The sequence below is a fragment of the Haemaphysalis longicornis genome, unplaced genomic scaffold (assembly GCF_048455015.1).
Source record: "Haemaphysalis longicornis isolate Haplotype H1 unplaced genomic scaffold, Haemaphysalis longicornis Haplotype H1 scaffold_1, whole genome shotgun sequence".
NCBI lineage: Eukaryota > Metazoa > Arthropoda > Arachnida > Ixodida > Ixodidae > Haemaphysalis > Haemaphysalis longicornis.
In genome coordinates, this window is record NW_027526203.1 from 394,986,923 (window position 1) to 395,009,652 (window position 22,730).

The 22,730-nt window shown below is 50.5% G+C and overlaps 1 protein-coding gene across 4 annotated transcripts in view; it reads right to left on the reverse strand.

The window, feature by feature from the left end:
* Window positions 1–10,699: 10,699 nt before the first annotated feature.
* Kat80 (katanin p80) overlaps window positions 10,700–22,730 on the reverse strand; it is a 259,184-nt gene continuing 247,153 nt past the window's right edge. For all 4 annotated transcript variants that reach the window (XM_077686673.1, XM_077686671.1, XM_077686672.1 and 1 more), the window contains 2 exons: window positions 18,305–18,421; window positions 10,700–17,238 (listed from right to left, as the gene is read on the reverse strand). In XM_077686673.1, the coding sequence (XP_077542799.1) occupies window positions 17,106–17,238; window positions 18,305–18,421 (250 nt within the window). In that variant the 3' untranslated portion in view covers window positions 10,700–17,105. The remainder of the gene's footprint in view (window positions 17,239–18,304; window positions 18,422–22,730) is intronic.

Sequence of the window (22,730 nt, forward strand, 5' to 3'; positions counted from 1 at the left end):
ACCATCCGCGGTTTACGCGGTCAACGCCATTCGGTGCTTTTGTCATTCAGGCACCATCAACTTCGCAGCATCGCACGCACTTTCCCCTTCAGATCAGTCACAACGCTATCAACGCTCTCTTCGTCGTCTCAACACGAGGAAAGGTATACGCACCAATGTTGAAAAGGTATGCTATACTGCTGGTAGCGCGAGCAGAGTGCAAGGCCGAGCAAACGATGTGACACTCTCGGCAGCCTGCAGGCGACATGAAGCATGGCCTCCGAGATCGGCTGCCGGCGGCTGATCGCGGAGGCCACGCATGAAGCATCGACTTTGCCATTCCCTCGCTGCGACTGTGTAATGATAATCTCGCCGCAAGACGGCTGCACTGCGCAACGGCGAAGGCACACACGCGAAATGTGCATGCTTGTTGCATTTCATACTTTTCTTTAAAAAGGTTGCACACCTCGAAAGTGCATATACTTCACAAGTGTGACCCTCAAGAGCTGCTCGGTGGGTGAGCCGTTGGCTGCTGACCACAAGGTTGCGGGTTCGATCACCGCACCCGGCTGCCGTTTTTCTGGTGTAAATGAAAAACGAAAACTTCCACGTGTGGATGTTTCGGCCCACGTAAAGAAAGCCAGGTGGTCTAAATTGCTCTGCCAGCCTTCAATATATGGTGTACAGGAGTAGCTTCGGGGAAATAAAACGTGCCAATATTATTTGACAAGTGTGTTTCAATGGGTCCATCTCGTGGTTTTAAATTATTCCGGGCCATGTTCCCGCACGAATAATTTATGCTCTTTTTTCGCATGCGTTCAGGCATTGAATAAGCGAAACACCAAAAGGCAAATTTCGCTCTAGACATCCCTTCCTTTGTCCAACTTTTAACGTACCCAAGTGTCATCAGGGCCAATGCAGCGAGCGCCGTAGTGCCTGGTATAATAGTCGGTTTTCAGGACGCGTAGAGAGGACATTTTTAACTTCAACATTTTTAACGGATCCAAGTAAGGATAATAGATATAGCACGCACTTTCTCCTTTTGTAAGAAACTTTATCCCCCGACCGTGCAGGCGCTACGTATTTCGTCTTGTATAAAAAGCGGCGCCAAAGAAGTAGACGCATGCAAAAAGGCAGGCCGGTTCGCATTATTCCATTTGCCGAGCATTAATACTCTGCGCTTTTTATGCTGTTTTGTCTCTTCAGGTATGCTTTGTTTTCGGATATGCGCTTCACTGACTAGTCTAACTCGCTGATCTGCTTCTATTGCTACTGGTTCCGGGAGGGGGGGGGGGGGGGTATACTGCTGTCGACAAATTAAAGAATGCCTCGTCAAAAGAGTTCCATCTCGTGCTTTGCGAGTCTCTCCCCCCTGGGTTGTATGTTGGTGAGCTCCCTGCTGAGCTGTATAATATCCCCAGCGCACTTCTTTTCCTTTCCCTTTCCTTCAAACCACAACAACGACAGTCTAATCACCTTTCTGTTCGTAATCGCATAATTTGTTATAAGATTAATCCGCAGCTTAGTGGACGGAACGGGGGCGGTGGTCAGGCGTTACGGAGACATTCACAGTGACGCACACATCCGTAATAGCTATCTAAAATTGCATCCCAGTGATCAGAGTGATCATGAGTTACTGGGCGTTAATTAAAGCTCACTTTTAACAAAATTTTGGCTCGCACCATCGAGTGGGTGACTGCTAACAAATTGATTGATTGATTGATTGTAGGGTTTAACGCTCCAACGCAGCGCAGGCGATGAGGCGCGCCGTAGTGGAGGGCTCCGGATTAATTTGACCATCTGGGGATCTTTAACGTGCGCCGAAATCTCGTACACACGGGCGTTATCACTTTTCGCCTCCACCAGAAAAGCGGCCGCCGCAGCCGGGAATCGGACTGCTAACAAATTACCCTAGGCGGAAAAGCAATCGAATTTATAGGTAGCATTTACCTGGCTGCTATAGGATTATTCTTCTTACGCTACAACTGATGAAAAAAAGTACACCACTGGGATTTAGACGCGTCCCCAAGCAGGGCTCACTTGTTCCACAGCGAAATCCCAGCTACTAATTCTCCCTCCGCCTCGCGGTAAACCCCCCAGCCCTCCTACCTTTACTATAACTCTCGGCCAGAGCCAAATTCCTACGGTGCCCCGGATAAACGTGCTAGGGCTCTCAATACAACAAAATCGCGCGAACTCCCAATACCTCACTCAACTAAACGCCCAAATCACTAAATTGGCCTTCTCCGACGCATCGCTCCCCGGCATCAGGGCCTCAAGGAGGCAGAACGCGCTGCATTCAAGCTCACCTTCTCCCTAATTATTTAATGTAGTTTAATTATTTCTGACTAATATTATTTATTCTGGTTATTTAAGATTATGCGGAAAGAATATTGACCCTATATTTTACTCTAATCTATTCAGTAGTTGTATAGTTTTTCAGTTTGCGTGTTTTCTGGTCTTATTAATCATTTTTATGTACCTGTATGTGTAATACCTATGTAATACCCTCCTGTGAGAGGGCCCTTAGGGGTATTCTGAATAAATAAAATAAAACTCCCCTGCGGGACTAACAATTCTCCGCCGATTACACATCCGCATCCCAATATTTACTAATTCTGCCCACCCGATTCCCCCTACCATTCGAGACAATATCCTAACCCGACCGCTTCCCCGCAACATGCACCCCACAAACCACGCCGCTCGAAGGGAACAACGCGCTCGTTACCTGGCAAAAAAATACCATATCAAACCGACAACCACTGTGTGGATGCCGCTAGCTACCAAAACCACACAGCTTGTGCCTTGGCGGTCATCAACAGTCCTAACTCCCCCCCACTCACATCTCTCACCATCCGCACCCACTTACCTACTGAGGCGGAAGAGGCGGCAATAGCGCTAGCCCTTTCTCAGAGTCCTACCCCAAAGGTCATCTTGTCCGATTCTCAATCTGCTATACGGAACTTTGCCCGAGGGCGCATATCAGCCAAAGCTCTCAAAATTCTTCTGCGCAACCTCCTCCCCCCCCTCCCCCCCCTTTTCTTAAAACGCCCGTGGAGCCCGTGTGGACGCCTGCCCACACCGGCTTAGGTAGTAACGAGGCGGCCCATACAGCAGCTCGAGTATACTGTCCGAGCAGGCCCTTCTGTTACCCCTAACCACGGATCACAATCCACTCGAGATAGCCTTATCACGTACGCGGCTATCACCGCGCACTACCGCCTTTCCCGCCATAAATACCCCCAAGCCCACTCCTCACTTTCTACAAAGGAAGAACGCTTGTGGCGACTCCTTCAAACTAATACCCTTCCGTGCCGCGCCAACCTTACCCCGATCAGTACCTATCACCCCTATGCCCCCACTGCAGAGATATCGACACCATCTGCCACGCTATGCGGGCGTGCCCTCGAAACCCCTTACCCCTAATCCCCTCTGTTGATCAATGGGAGGCGGGGTTGGGCGGCTCTGACCCCGGGGTCCAGAAACCCTTGGTGGAACGTGCTGCCGAAGTCACCGCTGTGCTGCGCCCAGTGGTCACCACCCGCCCCTAAATTGCATACTGCAATAAAGTTTATTCCTCCTCCTCCCCTGCTTATGTGCGGAGGGGACTCGACCAGGCCTAACTCTATTTAACGTTAAGGGTGATGGATGATGCCAGAGGGCAGATTGTGCTTTCAACAGCAACAAAAAAAAAAGAGAAAAGAAACGGAAGAAAGTGTAGTTATGACTAGTGTCACTAGATAAGATATAGACACGCAGGTGAGCAACGGCGGCCATTTTAGTGTTTATCAGTGTTGACAGATTGCAGCTCCTGCGGCCTCACCGCTAATACAGTGGCTCCGCTAACTAGGACGAGGTCTTGTACACAACACCGCCGAACGCGCAGCAACACGGAATCTTCGGACACACTTCTGCGACTGAAATGCTGCGAAGCGCGTTATCTTTGATTCGCCTTCGCAACGACGCAGCCGCGCGCAGCCGGCTTCAGTGTCCTTTTTGGGGCTTTTAGATGCCACGCATCTCATTCACCCGCCTCTACCATGCATCCAGCGTCGGCGTCCACCCCTCCCCCATTCTCCTCGCCGCGCCAGCTTCGCTCTCCGCCGCTCACCCCCTCTCCTCTCCGATAGAGAACACTATGGTCCCTAGAAATATGTGCTAGTCTGCCGACCGCCGGCCGCGAAGGGGGCTCCTCCGTGATGCATGCAGCGGCGGCGCTGCAGTCAATCGGAGCGCGGTGGCCGGCCGGCGCGATGGGTAACGGTGGTAACGGCGGACGGCGCTCTGCTGTGCCGCTGCTGCCTTCGTATTTCTGCCCTATTTCTGGGCGGGTTCAGCCCATTTTAACTGCCCCTTTTCGAACCCTATCCGTTACTGTCGACAAACCAGATTAGCCAAATAAGTTGGCTCTTACCAGTACGAAGAGTTTTAACCGAAGCGTGAAGTGACAGGAGTACGTTTTCGCGTATTATGAAGGATCGAGTTTTCTAAAAACCGCGGAATCGTGTCGCTACACTATTTCGATTTCGACACATACTCGGGGGCTTCGGGAGCACTGCCGGCACGGCATCGTTTTCCAGCATGGAAACATCATGCAGGACTTCAGCTACATTACCAAGCAAACAGTTAACCGTTCTTTGTGAATATCCCCGCCGTTAACTGATGGATTAGTCAACGCCTGAAAATGTGTGTGTGTGGTGTCGGCGCTCCGCTTTTTTGTATGGCTCTTTGGAACCGTCTTTCTTTGCAAGTTTCCCAAGATGATGTCCCCTGTACGTGTATGTAAATAAAGCAGCTCGAACCGGTGCCTTCTGACCTTTCGCATCGTTGATCTGGAGGCCCTTAAGCGCACGTCTTCGCGGCCCCCTCAGTTACGTCCAGTCAACTGGGAATCTGTTAAATGTAAATGCCGAATAAAAAAAACAAGACGTGTGCACATGCATACGAAGTTTTATCACCTTCAGTCATCAGATACAGTGCATGATTTCTCCATAACTCGAACTCGGATATCTCGAAATACCGGTTAACTCGAAACCTTTTTTTGCCGTGCATATACCTGCCATAGGCGACATTTTCCACCCTTTGTCTCGAAACGTCTATTCGGGGATCACGGATATCTCGAAATGTTCACAAAGAGGACGCAATGCAACATCCGCTGCAGGCAGCTGATAAGCTCTCGGTTAAAGCTTAGCTCCCATTACCCGCCGAACACCGTCGCGAACGGCAAATTTGTGCGGGGTACGCACTGTGCGCGGCCGATGTCCCGTTAGTGGAGTGCTGTCCGACGCCTACATTGTTGATATAGCTGGGGAAGACGCTTCTGATCATGTGGACAACGACGGGTCTCAAGAAGTGCCAAAAACGGCAGGAACAAGAAAAACATTAGCTTTGCCTGCTTCACAGCAAGATAGAATATAGCGTTGGCGACCAACAGTTGATGCGGCATTGAGAAGCTCGAAAACACTTTTTTGGGACCAGATGCGAAGGCGAAACAGGCGTGCATCACGCAGTTCTTTTCCCGCAATACCTAAAAAAATGGGTTTTTTTCTGCAAATTATTTTGCCTGTATTCCGGAAGCGTCTCTGTGCATTGGAGCGTTTGTTACCAGCACTATACAGCTCTTATTCCAGTGATCTGGCCATACATTTTTCGCATTTCGCTTAACCCAACACTCCGCTTACCTCGAAATTTTCAAAAATTTGGGTACTATCAAACCTCTTTTGCGTGCCTGTAATTTTCGTGAATACCACTATTTGAAACGTTCGCCAGCATCGGGTACGTGAAATTGATTTTTATTAACACCCGGCTGCAAATCAGTAACTTCGCTTGCATTCCTCATTGCACAGGTTCTTTTTGGTCACCCACACACTCGGAGGGAATTGCGAGACGCACGCGGGGAAAGCAAAACGGGAGAATATTTGTGTTATGGCCACTCATTATAATGGCGGCTGTTTGAAACCAAGGAGTAAAAATATTGAGGTTTATTTATACTGTCATGACCATATATACCTTGCTTTATCCCCCCACCCCCCGCACTTTGCCCAAAGAATATAGGAACAAGTTTTAGCTGGCACAACATTTTACTCAAGCTTTCGCTTTTCTTTTTGTCAGCCTACCAGCCGTCTGCGTGCTTGTCACCGTCAATGACGTTCGGGAACGACCCGGTAGTTTCGAAGTGGAACAAACGCAGCTTCTGGTGCCGCAGGGAGCTCTTTTTGAACGGGATCTCACTGTCTGAACATTGATGGTTGAACGCGAAGCTTTCTTGTGAGCGATTCCTTGTCGTCTGAGTTTTGAATTTGACTCATTGAGCTTTCACTTTGACTCGCACGCATTTTGGACTTATGATCATGCCGGATTTGACATCGAACCTTTGCCCTTTGATTTCACGCGAAGAAAGCTTCGTGTTCAACCATCGTTGCAGAGTGGAGTGATAATTTTTCTGACTGCACTCCTCTCCAAATCCAAACTGCTTTGACCATGTTGGAAATGCGCATTGAGATAGACGTCGGCTTCAAAACGCGGTGGAGCCAGCTTCGATTCTGACCACGGGAAGCGTTTTTTTTTTCTCTCACTTTACTCACAAACATGATACATCACCGCCTTCAGAGACAGTTGGCTTTCCTGCAGTGCTTTTTCGAGGCGATATAGGCAATCAGTGAGACATAGAAAGCTTCACTTTAATAATGGTTCAAGCGGTGGTAGTGAAACGGCTACGCTAGTTGCTGCGGTTTCATCCTTCGGTCTCACTCGCGAAATTCAGCGGCCGCAAAGAGGCTCCAATTCGCGAAAAACTCGGGGCGTGAAACTAAAAGGTCTTATAGTACTATCGCACTTTCAATTGTGAGCTGATGTACCTCGTACCATTCCATTTCACCGCTCTAAGTGGCCGACAAACCCCGATGCGCGCTCGCGCTCCGCGGCAGTAGCGCGCGGCACAGGCCGGCCGGCCGCTCTCGCTCCGGCTGCTCCGGCCGCTCGGGCGCTCCGATTGCTCGCAGCGCCCTCTGCGCAGCGCTGTGCGTGCATCAGCGGCGCGGACACGCCTTCCCATAGAGAAAGCGCGCGGACGGCAGACTAGCACAATTTCTAGGGACCATAAGAACACTCTCCCGCGAGGGGCATTGGATTGGATTCGATTGGATTGGCTTGGCTTGGATTTTGATAGGATTAAAGTGGATTGTGTTGGATTGTGTTGCGTCATAGCCGCGGCAGACGCACTGGCGTCTGCGCGTCCCCTCACCGTTATGCGCGCTATAAAACGCGGTGCCTGCGCCGCTCCGCTCCATCGTTCCAGCGCCGTTCCTCCGCTGTTCAACGCTGCAACGTGAACCCCCTATGCGTCGCATCTACACAGGGGTTCCCGCGAGGGGAGGTGGGAGTTTATTTTAAATTTCACCCTCGTTTTTAGTAGGAGATAATAAGATGCACATTTTTTATTCCGTCAGTTCACTTGTGTAAAATTGTTATTTTTTGTATTTTTTGGGTTTTCAAAATTACGTTCGATGAATTATCTCCGCTTACGCTATTATAACGATTAAACGTGTTACTTCCGCCAGTTACGCATTTTTGTAGAAATGCGGGTCGTTACACGGTCCTGGCGAGGGGGGGGGGGGACGTATGCGGCAAAGAATGCTACGCATTAAAACGTTGGTATGGCGGAGTCCGCTCATGTTCCCAGTTCCCCCAACATCGCCTCTGAGCTTTTTTGTCTGCGCCCCGTGGTCGCCTCCTATTCGTAGCATTTGCGAACCGTCGCTACTAAATGTTGGAACCGCCCGCAACTAATATGTTGCAAAAACAGATGCATCCGCTTTATTTTCTCACCTATTCGCGAAAAGAATGCGCGAAAGCCAAGCCACCATATATGTGACCCGGATGTGCCCCCGGCACTCGTAGCCGGCCCGTTGCCCTTACCCTCTACCCAGTACCCGTACAGCTTCAGAGCGCGTGAATGGGAGTGCTTCTCTCACGAAGTGCTGTTATAAGCTCTTGCACCTGATATAACGTTGCGGCCTTCCTCTTCCTCGCCTTTATTGGTCATGTGTGAAACAACTCTTACTTCGTCGTTATCCTCTTGCTCTAAAGCGAAACATTGCACGTAAACTTTGAATACGCATTCAGTACGGCCACTGGTTGCTTTTGCGATATAGCATTCTCTGACCCGGGAGTTCTGGCAGATTCAGAGACTGACTGTACACACACGGCGGGAAAACCAAACGCCATCAAACGCCACCAACGAACCGATAAGTACGATATCAAATGTGCCGTGTCCTTAAGGAAGCTCTGGTGCCGGTTAGCTCCACCCAAAAAGTGTCCCGATCTTTAAAAAATTAGTGACAGGGGTGCGTGCCCAAATCTCCGCTTGTTGTAGAAGATTCCTAATACCTACAATAGTATGACGACCCATTCCCAAAATGGCGGGTCCATCCTGCATAAGATCCAAGAAGTCCCCCAGAAGTTTGTGACCTTACAAGACTTTACTATTGCACGTGTAGTACCAAACGGTTCCTAATCCCAGAACAAGAAGAACAGAATCGGTATACTCTAAACGTGACCTGATTCACTCGTTAAATTGGCCATGCAGCATATCAAACATGTCTTGAGATATAACATGTATTTACTCCTCGTCGCCCAGGTGCAGCTCCAGCGCGTAAAATCGTTTTAGGAACACTCTGTTCAGGTCACTCAACTCTTATTGCAAGCGTCGTATATTGCAGTGACCACGGTCACACTTGACCCCTTGCTCAAACACTTTGGTTAGGCCGGTGCTATTGTCATCCCAAGCACGGTCTGACACCTGCCGTTATGAATATCCAGCATCGCGGTATCTATACTGCTTCGTAGCTTGCAGCCCTTACTGACGCATCCCATCCCATAAACAGAAAATTAAATCGAAAATGGGCGATTTTGTCATAGACTGATGTTTGCCAGGCCCGAAGCAAATCTACACTTGTTAGTACGCACAACGGACGGCATCCCCATAGTCATTATCAGCATCAAAGTGACGGTCCCGGTGGAACCAGTCTCTTTGAAGGCTTAACTTTTGCAGGAGGCCGAAGTGCAACTAAACGAGAACTGAAAACCGGACCGTAACCGCTATTTCCGGCGTGAGTGGACCCCAATTGATACTTTTTCTGCTTGTCCAATCATAACTGTCCGTAACTGAACTGAAGCAAAACGAACGATGACGGGCTCCTACAAAACAATTAAGGCAGATTATGCCGATGATCCACGCTCAATGGCTACCGAAAACAATCGCGCGCACACACACACACACACACACGCACGCACGCACACGCAAAATAGCGGAACTAAGAAGCACCTATAGGTGGCTTAATTAACCTTCAGCTACGTAGACTTATGTTTAATGTTACGTTCTACCAGTAATTTTACCCAACCCTACTAATTTAAGAGCAATAACAACAAACCGACTAACTTAAGAAAGTCACTCGGTTTCGACTATTTGTTCGACCATTTTCGGTTTCGACCATTTGTTCGACTACATATCAATTGGTGTGCAGGTTGCCTGACTTAAAACGCTTTCTTCTAATTCCGACCTTTCCCCTAGGACCAACAGCAAAAAATTACGCACTCAAAGACAGACCCTGTTATTTTGAGAACGCCGGTGTGCTGGCCAGCACACTAAAGGCATCAAGAGCTAACATACTGGCTCCCATTTTTTTTCCTTATAGTTCATCCTGTTTACGGGACTTTATTGAACTTGATGATTTTACCGTCAAATAAACTTATGTTTATGTGTTGTTGTCCATGCAGAGTAGCACAAAAAGTGCGAGGTATTACGAAAAGTGGCGCGCGAGGTGGACGGTAAGGAAGAGTTGTTGGGAGGGGAGATGACGCTATAGCGATGCCATGTTCCAAATTTTTATGGGTCCCAGCGCTGGGTCCCAAGGGGTTCGAAGGTGCCGCGACTATGCGGTGCTGAACCAGCTATTCTTCTCATACGCCTGCAGGCCGCTGTTGCAGTCAGGTGCAAAGGCTGATCTGATTGATTGTGGAGTTTAACGCGCCGAAGGTGCACCTGGGATATGTATGTAGTGAGGGGCTCCGGATTAATGTTGACTCCCAGGGTATGTTTAACATGCGCCGAACCCTCAACACATGGGCATTTCGTTTTCCGCGACCGTCAGAAAAGCGGTCAACACGGCCGGAATCGAACCCGCGTCACTGGGCTCAGCCGCCCACCGCCTCAGCCACTGAGACACCGCGGCGGGTTCAGGTGCGAATTCGAAATCGAGAACCGCATAACGAAAGAAAAACCCGGACTGCACCAAACGAGCAATAATACCGCAATGTGAATAACGCAACCTGCCCCATGCACAGTGGCACTGCACATATATGCGGGTAGCATGTAGTTATTTCTACAGCAGTATCAGGCGAGCTTGTACGCTGTCTTGGATCAATTCTCAAGTTTTTTAGCCGCATTATTCGTACGAAGCCAGGGAAAACTACTGGCCTGCGGTATGTGAAATATATGAAAGAAAATCTTATGAAGCTTCTGAAAAAACTAATTTCCCCAGACAACTTTTGTATTTTTTGTCTTACAGACATTTGAAGTTTTTTTTAAACTAAAACTGTCATTCTTTTAAAGTTCCGCGTCTTAATTGCCAAAGGAATCCTCGAACAAAACATTTTAAATGTTTAATAATTACTCGAGGTGCAGTTATTCCCCGCAAGTGAAAAGGGAACACAAGCGAGGTCTGCTTCAGTGAATTTATTTCTTTCCGTAATGATCAGGCACCACTGCCAGATTAAAACCGGGCGGAGCCTGCCGTGGACAGATCCAGGCTGTCGCCGTACAAAGAAAAAAAAAAAAAGAAAGCAATAAACACGAAGTAAGTGTACATGGGAGTGGTTATGATCGTGATTGGAGTGACCCGAAGTGCACAAAACAGCGAACACAATGTTTTACCGCAAGTGAAATGGTTAAATTACGCGCTTCTGGTGAAAAAGAAAGCCAGTTATGGCTAAATTGGTGCTGCAAATCAGTAGATGGCTATGCTCGCATCCATAACAACCTCACAGAGGTCACGGGACAAGGCAAAATACAAACGCTCATTGTACGCAAACGCTCGGTGAACAAATGCAAAAACAGCAGATTTCCCTGTACCACACACACTGTGCCCGGGCCTCGCAGGCTGTACTGCCCCGAGCACACCTCGCGGGCGCCTCTAAAAGACGAGGGCCCAGTTTCCAAAGCGAGTACAATGACACAATAGCTGCTCTCATCTGCAATTCTACAGAAGCTGTGCCGAAGGAGTTCACATCTTCAAGCATAACGGCACGTAGGTTGGACACACGCGTCTGCATTCACATTCGCAACGTGTAGCACCGAAACTGCCTGTGCACTCGGTGCACCATCTGCTGGTGCACCCTGAGGCTTTGATAAATAATGGAGTTCGCCGTTAGGCTCCATGACGTCGAGGTAACGCCGGTTTAGGTTTCAACGCTGACAGAATGGGTTCAAGTAGCTTGGTTCTTTTTTTTTTTTTCTAGCATAACGGCGACGTTGACCTTTGTAACATATTTACCATGTCTATCACAATTGCAAGTCTTACTTCTGGTAGTAAGGAATGTTTTGCATCTTTAGGTCATTTCAGGCACTCGACACAATCGCTCACACACGCTCAGTTTTGGTTAAACATCTCCGGTGACTTTTGACAAACAACTGGGGTGTCCCGAAGCACTAGGGTCAACACCTTTAGTAACAATCACGGCAGAATGTAATGGCAACTTCAACATCATGAGGTACCCCTGATAAAAATGTCACAGCTGCTTCTCTTAGTGACAAGGTCGCCCGAGCTAACAAGCGACACTTTTCTCGTTCTGCTACTATCAAATTCAAACTCGGTGGTTTAACGCGCCGAAGCTGCACTTGGGTTATGAGGCGCGCCGAAGTGAAGCGCTGCGGGTCAATCTGAACCACCTGGGTATCTTTAAAACGTGCGCCAATATCTCGACACATAGGCGTTTTCGTTTTTCGCCTCCACTAGCAAAAAGGCGGCTGCGACTCCATCGAGATGCCATTCGCTTACTTCCGCAGGAGACTTCAAACAGCGTTAGGCGTTATTTACAGCAAGGGCTTATTGCACGCGGTACAAACACGACTCATTCACCGCAACCTGGACCGAAATGGCAGTACGTCTTCGTTGCGAGTAGCAACGTCGAACTGAATATCGCGGCCGCATTCGAAAAGTGCGCTCTAAAACGTCACAACGGAGAAGAAGCAAGATCCCTGGGAAAGATGCATAGTGACAGTGCGCGTCTCCTTTGGCCTACGCCGAGGCAGAGCAGTTGTAGCAGGCCAGCGATCGCGCTGCGAAGCTTACAAAAAAAGGAAACACTATACGTGCGTGGCACAGCCGCTCGCCCCGAGTCCACCCGCGAAGTGCCGCACAGATGGCGAATCAAGGCCCTTAGATCAACACTAACCACTGATTTGGCCTAGCGATCAATTCCGGATCACCACATCGACTTAATTAGATAATGCATAGCTTTCGTGACGAAAAAAAAGTTGCGACACGACACTCGGGTCGAACAGACGCCCTTCAATCTTTGATTTACATACAGTTACGCCGGCTGCTTCAAACGACATTTAGGCCTATAGTATAAGTGCAAATTTACGCACACGTGAATTGTCTTCGGAGCTCAAATGCAGACGTTCAGGAGGTGCGCTGGCGTACAAGAGGCGTTACGACGAAACAAAATCGGTAGCGCGGCCTACGGCACATGTGCCTGGTGTCGCGAGGATATGACCTTGGCCCGGCGTAGTACGCCTGGACTCATCAATCTCGGAAGTACTTTTCGCCCTCATCAATCTCGGAAGTACTTTTCGCCACGTCATGTTTTAAATTATTCTATCGTCGACCATCCCACATTCACCCAAGGCAAAGAAGAAAAATAAGAGACAAAGTAGGCGGTGCAGTATGCAAGAGCGACACAACAGTGAAAAGAGCGGAAAGAGGTGCACAGCTGTACGCTTAGTAAAGCGTTAAAAAGCAAACACACCAATTAGAACCTTAACGCAGAAATTGAGGGACTTTCCCACAACTGCCCAACCATCGCATGAAACATAACAACTTACCCTAACGCGTCATTAGTATTTTACATCCACGAACCAAAATTTTGTAAATTGATTGTAGGGTTTAACGCGCCGATGCAACGCAGGCGGTGAGGCGCAAATCTTGTAAATTACCTGTTGAGGTTCACATTTCCCTGCTACGAAATTTATTTGTTGCCTACTGCACGTTCATTACACGGTACCACACAGAAAGGCGAAAAGCTTTACACGTGCTCCATTTTTGAAGAAGACCGTAGAACCTTGAGTGCAACTGCGACAGCGCCCCATGCTCGCCGCCAATTCCAAAGCCTCAGGGGCCACATAGCAAATGGTTAGGCTCACAAGTTTGCAGTTAAACGCTATATTGTTTTCAACGCTTTTTTAGGTAAAGCCCAATATCAGGGCAGAGTCAAGCTTAACATCCCTTCTTTTTACGCGGCCTGCGTTATCACGTGAAACGAAATTGAAAACAAGTTGCGTCCCAAGCTTAACAGCGTTACACAAGAACGGCTCAAAAGTTGCTCGGCGATACCAGTCCCCCCTTGGGGCCTGTAATTATCGTTCTGTGTTCACAGATTTTACGTGCCCGGCATAAACTCAGGTTCCTTATTAAAACCTGTTAGATAGCAACACAAGCCACTCGGAGGGTCGATTTAATTTTGTAAAACACGAAATAATAAGTAAACCTAGAATTCATCACCAACCCTTAATTATCAGTTGAAGATCAGAATATTATGACCTGTCACATTGAAATCGACAATGGCACTGGCACTCGTGAACCAATTAACATGTCAAAGCGTACGACGACTATCCGACGGTCGTTGGACATACGCGGTTGATAAATACGATTTTTTTTTGTTTTTCACCAGGCGCAATTTCAGCAAGGACCTTATCAAATATGGGGTTTAGGCAGTGGGTTTCAAATGAAAATTGGGGTGATGTGTGGCGAAGGAAAACCTGATCCGCTGTAAGGGCAACCGTAAGGAGGCAACGAATCCATCGGATTCATTTGGACAACTTGATTTTCTTTAAAGCGGAAACAGTTTTTGCCGAGTCTGGCTGTAAGACTCTAGGTGCAACGGGCCATGTTTTTGCGGCGTGGGAGAGACCAGTCGCCACCCGACCAGTCCTATCTGGCAAACGCAGCAGCCCCGCTGACGTTAACGCAATTCACGGACAAATGCGATCGTAACGGCGCTCAGTGCGCAAAGTTCGGAGTCGATCTCAATGCTGGACTGCGCCACATGCAGAGGCTGGCCGGGTGGCGTTTTCGTTCACTTCATATGGGTCGCAGTTCCCCAGCGTTATTCGGCGTGATTTTACAAGAATTTAGTGGACCGATGCGGCCCCATCAGATTTCAGCAAGGCTAGTTGGTATCGGTACATGCTCGGAGAGCGCTTCCCTTGTTAGTTCGCGCTTCACGCGTTCTCTACGTTGACTCTGTTCTGTGTTTGTCCCTTGTACGTTAAAAGCGCTCTACCTTCGAGTAAGTATCTCTCAGATGAGCGGTTCCCTCTTAAAGGCCAACTGCAAATTTTACCTCGACCAAATTTATTTTGAATGGGTAGTACGTGCCCCCAAATCAGCTGGAACACAAGTGAAACGCCCCGTGAAACGCCTCGTTAATCAGTCAGAAGCGTTTAAAAAAGCTCCGCCGCCGACCACGCTGCACCTGCCTGCGGATCGCGTAAACAGCCATGACGCGCCTGTGACGTTCCAGCCGACGGGGTCTTCTTCCTCTGGCCAGCCACGAAGCCGGAGAACCGGTCGAGCTCTGCTGCTTACGCTTCACCCAGTTGCTGCCCCGTGCGCGCGTAGAGCTTGCGCACAGACTTCCTCCCGAGCTGGTGACCGTCCGGCCGCTCGCTGGACGTCTGCAACGTCACTGCAATGGCCGCGCTCTTTTCGGTTTCGATTTCAAAATCGCCGATTTTCGCTGGCCCTTTGCGGCGTCCACGCGCGTATCTAAGTTGTTTTATTTTGCATGTTGCTTTCTTTTTAAGCACACTATTCGAAAATAGGGTTTTCAAGAGGTCGAAATTTTGAGTGCAGTTGGCCTTTAAGGGTGCTTAATTGACTCAAATTGAGCAGGGTTAGCGTACGTAGGAGATGTAGGATGTTGACGGGGTGTATACGGATACTCAAACTGCAGCTCGGTAATCCTGGGAAAGGCTTCGGATTAAAATTATAAGGCCCACATCTTCACAAAAAACACCATCTGCCACTGCAGCCTTAGTCTAAATTTGTTGTGGAACTAAAACTTCCCCGCCGACTCGAAACCTTTGCACAGAAGCGCTAGAGAACGGGTAGCGCCTCTTAAGACGTCCCGTGTGCGAACAGGGACTCTTCGCTGCTTTCTCGATCAGTAATAAAGCACCGCCGATGCGACCGTGAGCCAAACAAGAATTTCAGAAGCAAGGCGTTTGCATTCAAGCTTCGTACAGCTTTGAATACAGAAAGAGAAAGGCACGCGTTGGGTCTTGTTCATACTATCCAATAAGTGACAACATGAAGCCGGCACGTTACATACTGGCGAAAGTATTTTCCTTCTAACACGAACGAATGTTCTTGAGTAACCCCATACTGGGAACGCACTTGCTGAGCATGCCATGTTTTTTTGCTGAGGCCATGTTGCAGAAACAGCACCAACTACAAAAAAAAAAAAAAAGGGCAGTTTAGCGCATAGCAAGGCGCAGAGAGCTGTAGCGGAGCACGCAAGGTTGGCCTTCTGGAGCAACTGTAGTCTTCGCCAATTGGACGCAGCTGCGTATACGGTAGACCCCTTTCAGTGAGATACAATGAAACAGGCGAATCCTCCTACAATTCTCCAGCCAGTTGAAGAAAGGAATCTCCACTCCGCCGCCACTGCGTCACCCATGTGGCCCGGTAGAGATCGTAGCTTGCCCTTGTTCCGTGCAACGTACCTAGAATACCGGACTTATAAGAAAAGAATGAAAAAAGAAACGGTAAAGGAAACGACACGTTAACCAGAGTCCGGTTAATTACCCTATACCTAGGACTGGGACAAAGATATTGAAAGAGAAATTACGTTTGAAAAGAAAAGGAATGACAAAAGTTTGAAGGAGAAAGATACGTGAGAGAAGTGTAACATTCAGCACATGCTGAGTGATGCTCATCCTGCTTTAAAACACACAGAGCCGGATGCAACACATTGGGTATCACAACGAGCCACTGATACGTAGAAATGTTAAAACAAAGTGGTCACCAAAAAGGTACCCAGACAGTGGTAGCAACATCAGCGACGGTCACAGGGCCCTGTGACGTCGGATCGCACCTGACACTTGATATCACGTGCCACAGGTTAGCACGGGTTTTGAAGTCTACCTGACGCCCAACGCTGATCAGCACTGAAGGTTCCACTGGATGCCCTTTGTGCTTCCCGTTTACACTATGGCAGCTGACACTTTTTTTTACATTGTTTTCTACACAGCTTCGGGAACCCCTAAACAGAAAGGCACTACTCTTCCCCTAAAGATCAAGATGAAATTGTGTTTACGCACTTACACAAAACACAAAGGCCACATAATTTAAATGCTAAAAGCCAGAAGGTTTATTAAGAGAGCTCACAAAAATAAAAGAGAAGGAAAGAAAAAAGAAACAGACAGGAAAGCCTTTAGTCAAACTGGCTCGTCTGCTACGCACCGCTCTACAACGCAAGAGCGGCCAAAGCTAGTGACGGGCACGCAAAAGCCCCAAGAAACAACATGGCCTTGTTATCACAGTGCACGCTGCTCCTGTTAGAGCCGCCGTGGCAAAGGCACCGATGTGAGCGGTTGACGGAGAGGCGCTCGTCGGAAAGGTGGCTCGGCGGGCGGATTGATCCGCCAACAGTCCGCACTTCTGCAGTCCACACACACCAGGTACAGTGCCCCCGCGGCGGCAAGCAGGCGCACGCCGGGTGCTCCCGAGCTGGCGGCGGCGGCCAGAGTGGAGAAGCAGCGTCGCAAAGGGAGGGGTCTCATGAGTGGTGACATATTCACAAGATGGCACAGTCGGTGGTGGAATGCTGGACGGACCCGCCGTTCACTCCAGGCACTGCATGAGGATCTGCATCTCGCGGAAGAGGTGGCCCAGCTTGCCCTGCATCGTCTGCCGCTTGAGCAGGAACGCCCGGATCGACAGCAGCTCGTTGTAACAGCTCATGCACTTGTTGTACCTGCGAGCAACGAGGCGCTGCTGCACTCGAAGGACCCTGCCATGCGACCCAGATAGCTTAGCCGGCCGTCTCCGACGCCGTTCAACACTAAAGCAAAACAAAAACTGTCCGCGCGACAGCGGTCGGCGCGGCCCGGTGTAGCGCGTTCAGTGACAGGTCGCGCGCAGACCGGCAATCAGGCATGTGCCGGATGCGCGCGGCTTTGCATACACGGAGCCGAGAAGGCACAAGAGGCGGCGGCGGACAGGTGGAGCCGGGACAAACAAACGGAGGGCGACAGACGGGAGAACAAAAGAGCGCGGGGGGCGGGGCCGACCAGTAATGACCGCTGTCCGTCTGTTGGGTAACCTGGGTGTGTTTGGGGAGCTTATGCCGCTCCGCACGATCCCCCGCCACCTAATTGTACCTCACGGGAGGGCCGCGAGGGGGCGCCAGAAAGCGGGCTCCGGCGAGAGTCGGCGGCGCGATCACAATCGCAATTAAAATGGCGAGGGACGCTTTGGGGCGCCGTTTGGCGCGCTCACTCCTCCCGGCTCCCCCCTCCGGCTAATGATAACAAATTCGAGCCTTGCGGCGGCTCGTACATCTCCAGTTTGTATCTGGTTTCCTCTCCGTTTCGTTCCTTCATGAATTTTACAGCTGCGGGACGTCTCGCCGGAACTCCTACGGGCCACTCCTCTCGCAGTGCACGATATATTACATACACGCCCAGTATTACAGTCAGACAATTACGCAGTTTCTTGCCCCTCCCAGGGAGAGATTTCGCGGCACTTGGGCCGCCGACGAGCAGGGGCGGCCCCCCTCCAAGGACGGCCACACCGCGAGTGTGCTACCTCGCCGGGCTGCCCGGTCGCTGCGCGCAACGTCAGAAGCGTACGTACGCGGCTTCGGCGGATAAAGGCCGAGTGCGATAGATGAGCTGTTCGCAAATTAAGTGTAAGCATCTGCCACGCGAGAGACCAAGGGCCCCTTTCCAAAGCCGCGCATTGCCGTTTCCCGATCGGAGGTCAGCGCCTCTCATCTACATGCCCCGAGCGCGCTGCAGAACTGAGGCCAATGTGCTCACCTCTCTTCCCTTGGGATGTCCACTCCCACGCCGGGGGGTGCAGTGATGTTAGACTTGATGACCGAGCCGAAGCTCTTGAGCAGGATGCGCAGACAGGAACATCCGGTTGACATGTACCTGCGCAGACGGCACACTCAATGCTACACACGTCGCCTTTGTTTCCTCACCATCCTTCGACCGAGTGTCTGCTGTTGACGCGCGTGACATCGTCAGCTCGAAAACACTGCATGCGCCAGGATTCGAACACCCACTGACTCGCTTTCTGTCTACGCAAGCACACACAATTCAAGCAACCTAACAATTTGACGCCCTCTTCTCCCCGCCACCTTTCCCAAAATAATGTTGTTCATCAGAAATCAAAAGAACGGAAGAATTGGACTGGTTCGTACGCAACGGACGGAATGAAAACAGCGCGGAAGACGGGCAGAGAAATAAGGCCCTTTTTCTACTCCACCTGACGCGCTGTTGCTTTCATTCCAACCAGCGGGTGTACATTTTTCACTCGGTACGCTGCGTGAGCCCACAGTCAACCGCCTGGACACACGACATGAATGACTATGCAAGAATGTCGGCGGGCCAACATGCGGACGTTCCATCTCCGGTAAACTGCGTGCCCAGCGCGAGACGACTTTCTCCGGCCGAGCCCTGGTGAAGAACAGGGGCTGCATGCCGCAGCGACTATTTACATAAGGGGGTGCGAGCTTCGGTCATTTTCGATGCAGCACCGGGTCAATCGGCGCACTCCCGACATTCCTGGGGCGACATCTCCGGCCGTAATGAAGGACGGAATAAATTGACGAGCCGCAGCCTCGGCGCATACAGCACGCGGCCGCACCTTCGGCCCGCCGCCGTTCCCCGAGCCGGATCGCTCGCTCTATATGGTACGCGCAACCTAACGAACGTAATTAATGATGCGTAAGTGCGCGGGGCCCATAATGTCGGCCCGAGTCAAATTCGAGGAGGGCCGCACAACTCGGGAGGATTTTACGCTTGGGCCCCGCACACGCTGCTCCGAGCAGACAGCAGTGCACACCTCTGACAACGCCCCGTGCACAGCGTCGCTTCAGAGGATACGTTCGACTGCATGGGCACAATCGATGCTGTCGCCACGGGAGGCGCGCACACAAGCTACCGTGGATGGCGAATGCCCATAGAATCCTTGAGGCACGCACGAGCATGCTGCAACGCACAAAAGAAAACCCTATCGAACCTATTCAAATAACACGCTCTGCAATAAATAGCTGTCCCCTGTGAATGGACGGCCGAAATAGAGATACTGCGTTGCTGAGCTGCAGCGCTAGCGGGAGACCAGGGCCGATGAAATCTTACGAGGCGTACATTACACTCCTTTTCCGAGCGCTTTAAATGCTACGATATACTTGCGCTACATTTGGCCACCGTGTCAAACAAAAAATTAAAGAACGACGGTTTCGAATGTTATGTAACCTAATGTCACTACCGTTGTCGAAAAATTCCCTCTACCACTGCTATTGACGCCTCCAGCATGTCGCGGAATGTGGCAGCATGTGTGTTAATCTGGTCAGTAGAGAAAACTAGGCGACAAATGTCTTTGTAGCAATCAGCTGTTCGTGAACACTGCAGTCGTACGAACGCATCAATCGGGAAGCCTATCAACGAGGAGCATTACTTGCATGGTTCATTGCGCGAACCCCCCGCCGTCATCAGAAACCCGTACAGGTAAAATTTCCATTGGCTGCGCTGCAGCACTGCCTCGAGGGAAATCCCCTAGATTGCACAAACTGGCCTAAGGCGCGTAGTTTAAAACTGACGTATATAAACATAAGTAGAATGCAAACTTGGGCTAGTTGGTACATTACGAAAAAAAAAAAAAAAACTGCGCATAAAACGAGCACACAAGAGAAGACGACTAGACACACAGGGCGTGTCTAGTCGTCTCCTCTTGTGTGCTCGTTTTATGCGTTTTTTTTTTTTTTTGGTATAGAAACATGCACATGGATGGGCGCTGCCTCACAGGCGATTGACTGAGAAATCTCAAAATGGCCGCTATGTCGTCTTGCGCAGTCGCGGCCTCATAAGCAGCAATATTACACTCGGAAACATTCGCAGCCCAACAGCCCCAAACTCAGCGATATAACTCGACAAGTTATGCCCTCGCATTTACACATCGTATAAGAATTGCTTATTTGGCCCCCAGTGTTTTTTTTTTCAGCCGCGCTGAATGAAGACTTACCCTGGTATTCTGAGTCCTTCCTCCAATCGAACCTCCAGTGGAGGAGGTCCTTTAAATCGATATCCCCATGCATAAGCATTGCGGAATCCTCCCCTCAGCCGACTGGCGGGAGCAACTGGAGTGGGGGAGGAACTCAGAATACGGCCCTTAGTGACGCATGGTCGACTACTGTGCGAGTGCTACTGACAGCAAACCACCGCGTCACGATCGTCTTGTTTCCGAAACCAGAATGGTTAGTTTGTCGACATTTAGCGTATGGTGTGTGCATCTTCTTCGGCCTTCTATCCGTTTACAGACGCATTCACCGGCGCTACACAAGGGAAGGGCACTGCCCGAGAGAAGAAGGGAGGGAGGGAGAGGAGAGAGAGAAGGTCGTTTTGCGTATGTATGGAAATACCTAACCCTGAAAGCGGCACAATCGGTTGCGAATCTATTGCGAATGAAATAAGTTCAGGCAATTTCATAGGCGTTCACTCAACTAGTGCACGGCGTTATGAGACAGACATGTATCAGGTCCCTGGTGAAATGGCACGATACAGGCTGTCTCGAACCAGAAGATAGAGACCTAAGTGATCCGTGTACACAAGAGAATAGTTGTCCTTAGAAATGAAAACGAATGTACACGAAGCTTGCTGGCCATAGGCGCACTGAACAGAAAGTGGTAGTTTTCGAAACATGGTCGTTTAGTTTATACGAGCCAAACATCCGAACACTACAAGCCAAACCAAACGTGGACGTCTGGTACGCACATTTCACACCAGCGAAGCCACTCAAGTACCAAGGTCCCTCGGCGCTCGAATACTTGAAGGGCCGTGAAACGAACATAGGCCGACATTCGGCTGCCCCGCGGTCAGCTGTTTTGGAAATGCGAGCGGAATGCTGCTGGCACAGGTTCGATAACGAGAGATAGAGAGAGAAAAAAAAGTGAGGCTCAGTGCGCGGGAGCTTGCCTCAAGTGGTGCACGCGCATTGCGCCCAGAAATCGCATACGAAGGCGCATTTGAACTGCAAATGTAATTGTAGGGAGGAGACTCGAATCCCAGTCGAGTCGTTCTCCCCTGATTGAGATGAATTACGAGCAACGGGTTTGCCCGGCAAGCGAGAAAATGGCATCTCGTGAAGAAGGGGAGGGGGTAATTTGTTTCGTAACGAGCGGCGGCCGGCCTCCCGTCGCAATGCGGACGCCGAATGGCAACGGCGGCCCAAGGCGCGCAGAGCGAGTCCGATCGCAAAACGAGCGGCCCCGCCCCTCGGAGCCATCAAGTTGTTGACCTTTGCACGTCGATACTCGGCGCCCTTCCCCGAAAGCGAGCAAAAAAGTCGGGACGCTGTCCCAATTACACAATCGGTCTGGCCCGCACGCCCAGAGAGCGATACGTCCATTCGGTTCGTCCCGTGGGTTCGCCGACGGCTAAGTGTATAATCACCGCGCGCCGACGCGCTCCACGGTGCGGGGCACGCGGACAGCTAAAAAGGAAAGCCAGGAGACGCTTCGAAAGGTACACCGAAGGCAGATCGAAGAAGGGAGTGTTGTTGGCCGTAGCGAGAAAGAAAGGTGCGGAGACTTGGTCACGCCGTTTCATACTACATGGCCAACGGAACTGGCGAGCTCGAAATTGTCTACATAGGGGAGTGCAAAATCGTTCCTTCCCAAGTGCAACGCACGAGAAAAGGTAAGAGCCCAAACGCGGAACGCTAACGATGGCTGACGCGTACGGCACAAGCCGGTATCAATGCCCGTAAAGCGGGAACTCACTCGCAAACGAAAAGCTACGCTCAACGACCAGTCGGGGCAGAATTAAGCCTCCAGGAGGGCCGTCCTCCGGGGGACAGCGACGCCACCTCAGCAGATGCAGCTTCATCGAGGCTCCGGGTCAAAGAGGCGCGATAACAAATCGGCTCCATTTCAGGCGCCCCATCGATAAGCATCAGATCGCGTTTCCCAAAAGGGCACGGATCCGAAAGAAGCGGCCGTCACAAAACAAGGCGCCGGGTCACAGTGGCCAGCCTCCCCCGGCAAAAAAAATGGAGGGCGCGCGGCGAGAAGAGCGCTTTGAAAGCGGCCGATAGCATCGATCGTTCGTCCCGAAGAAAGTCACAATGGCACCCTTTGAAGGGACGAGAACCGCGCTCAACGGCGGCCGAGGGAGCCCACCGGCACGGGGCGTCCTTTTTGTCAACAGCCCAAACGCTTCCGCCGACACCAGCTAGCCG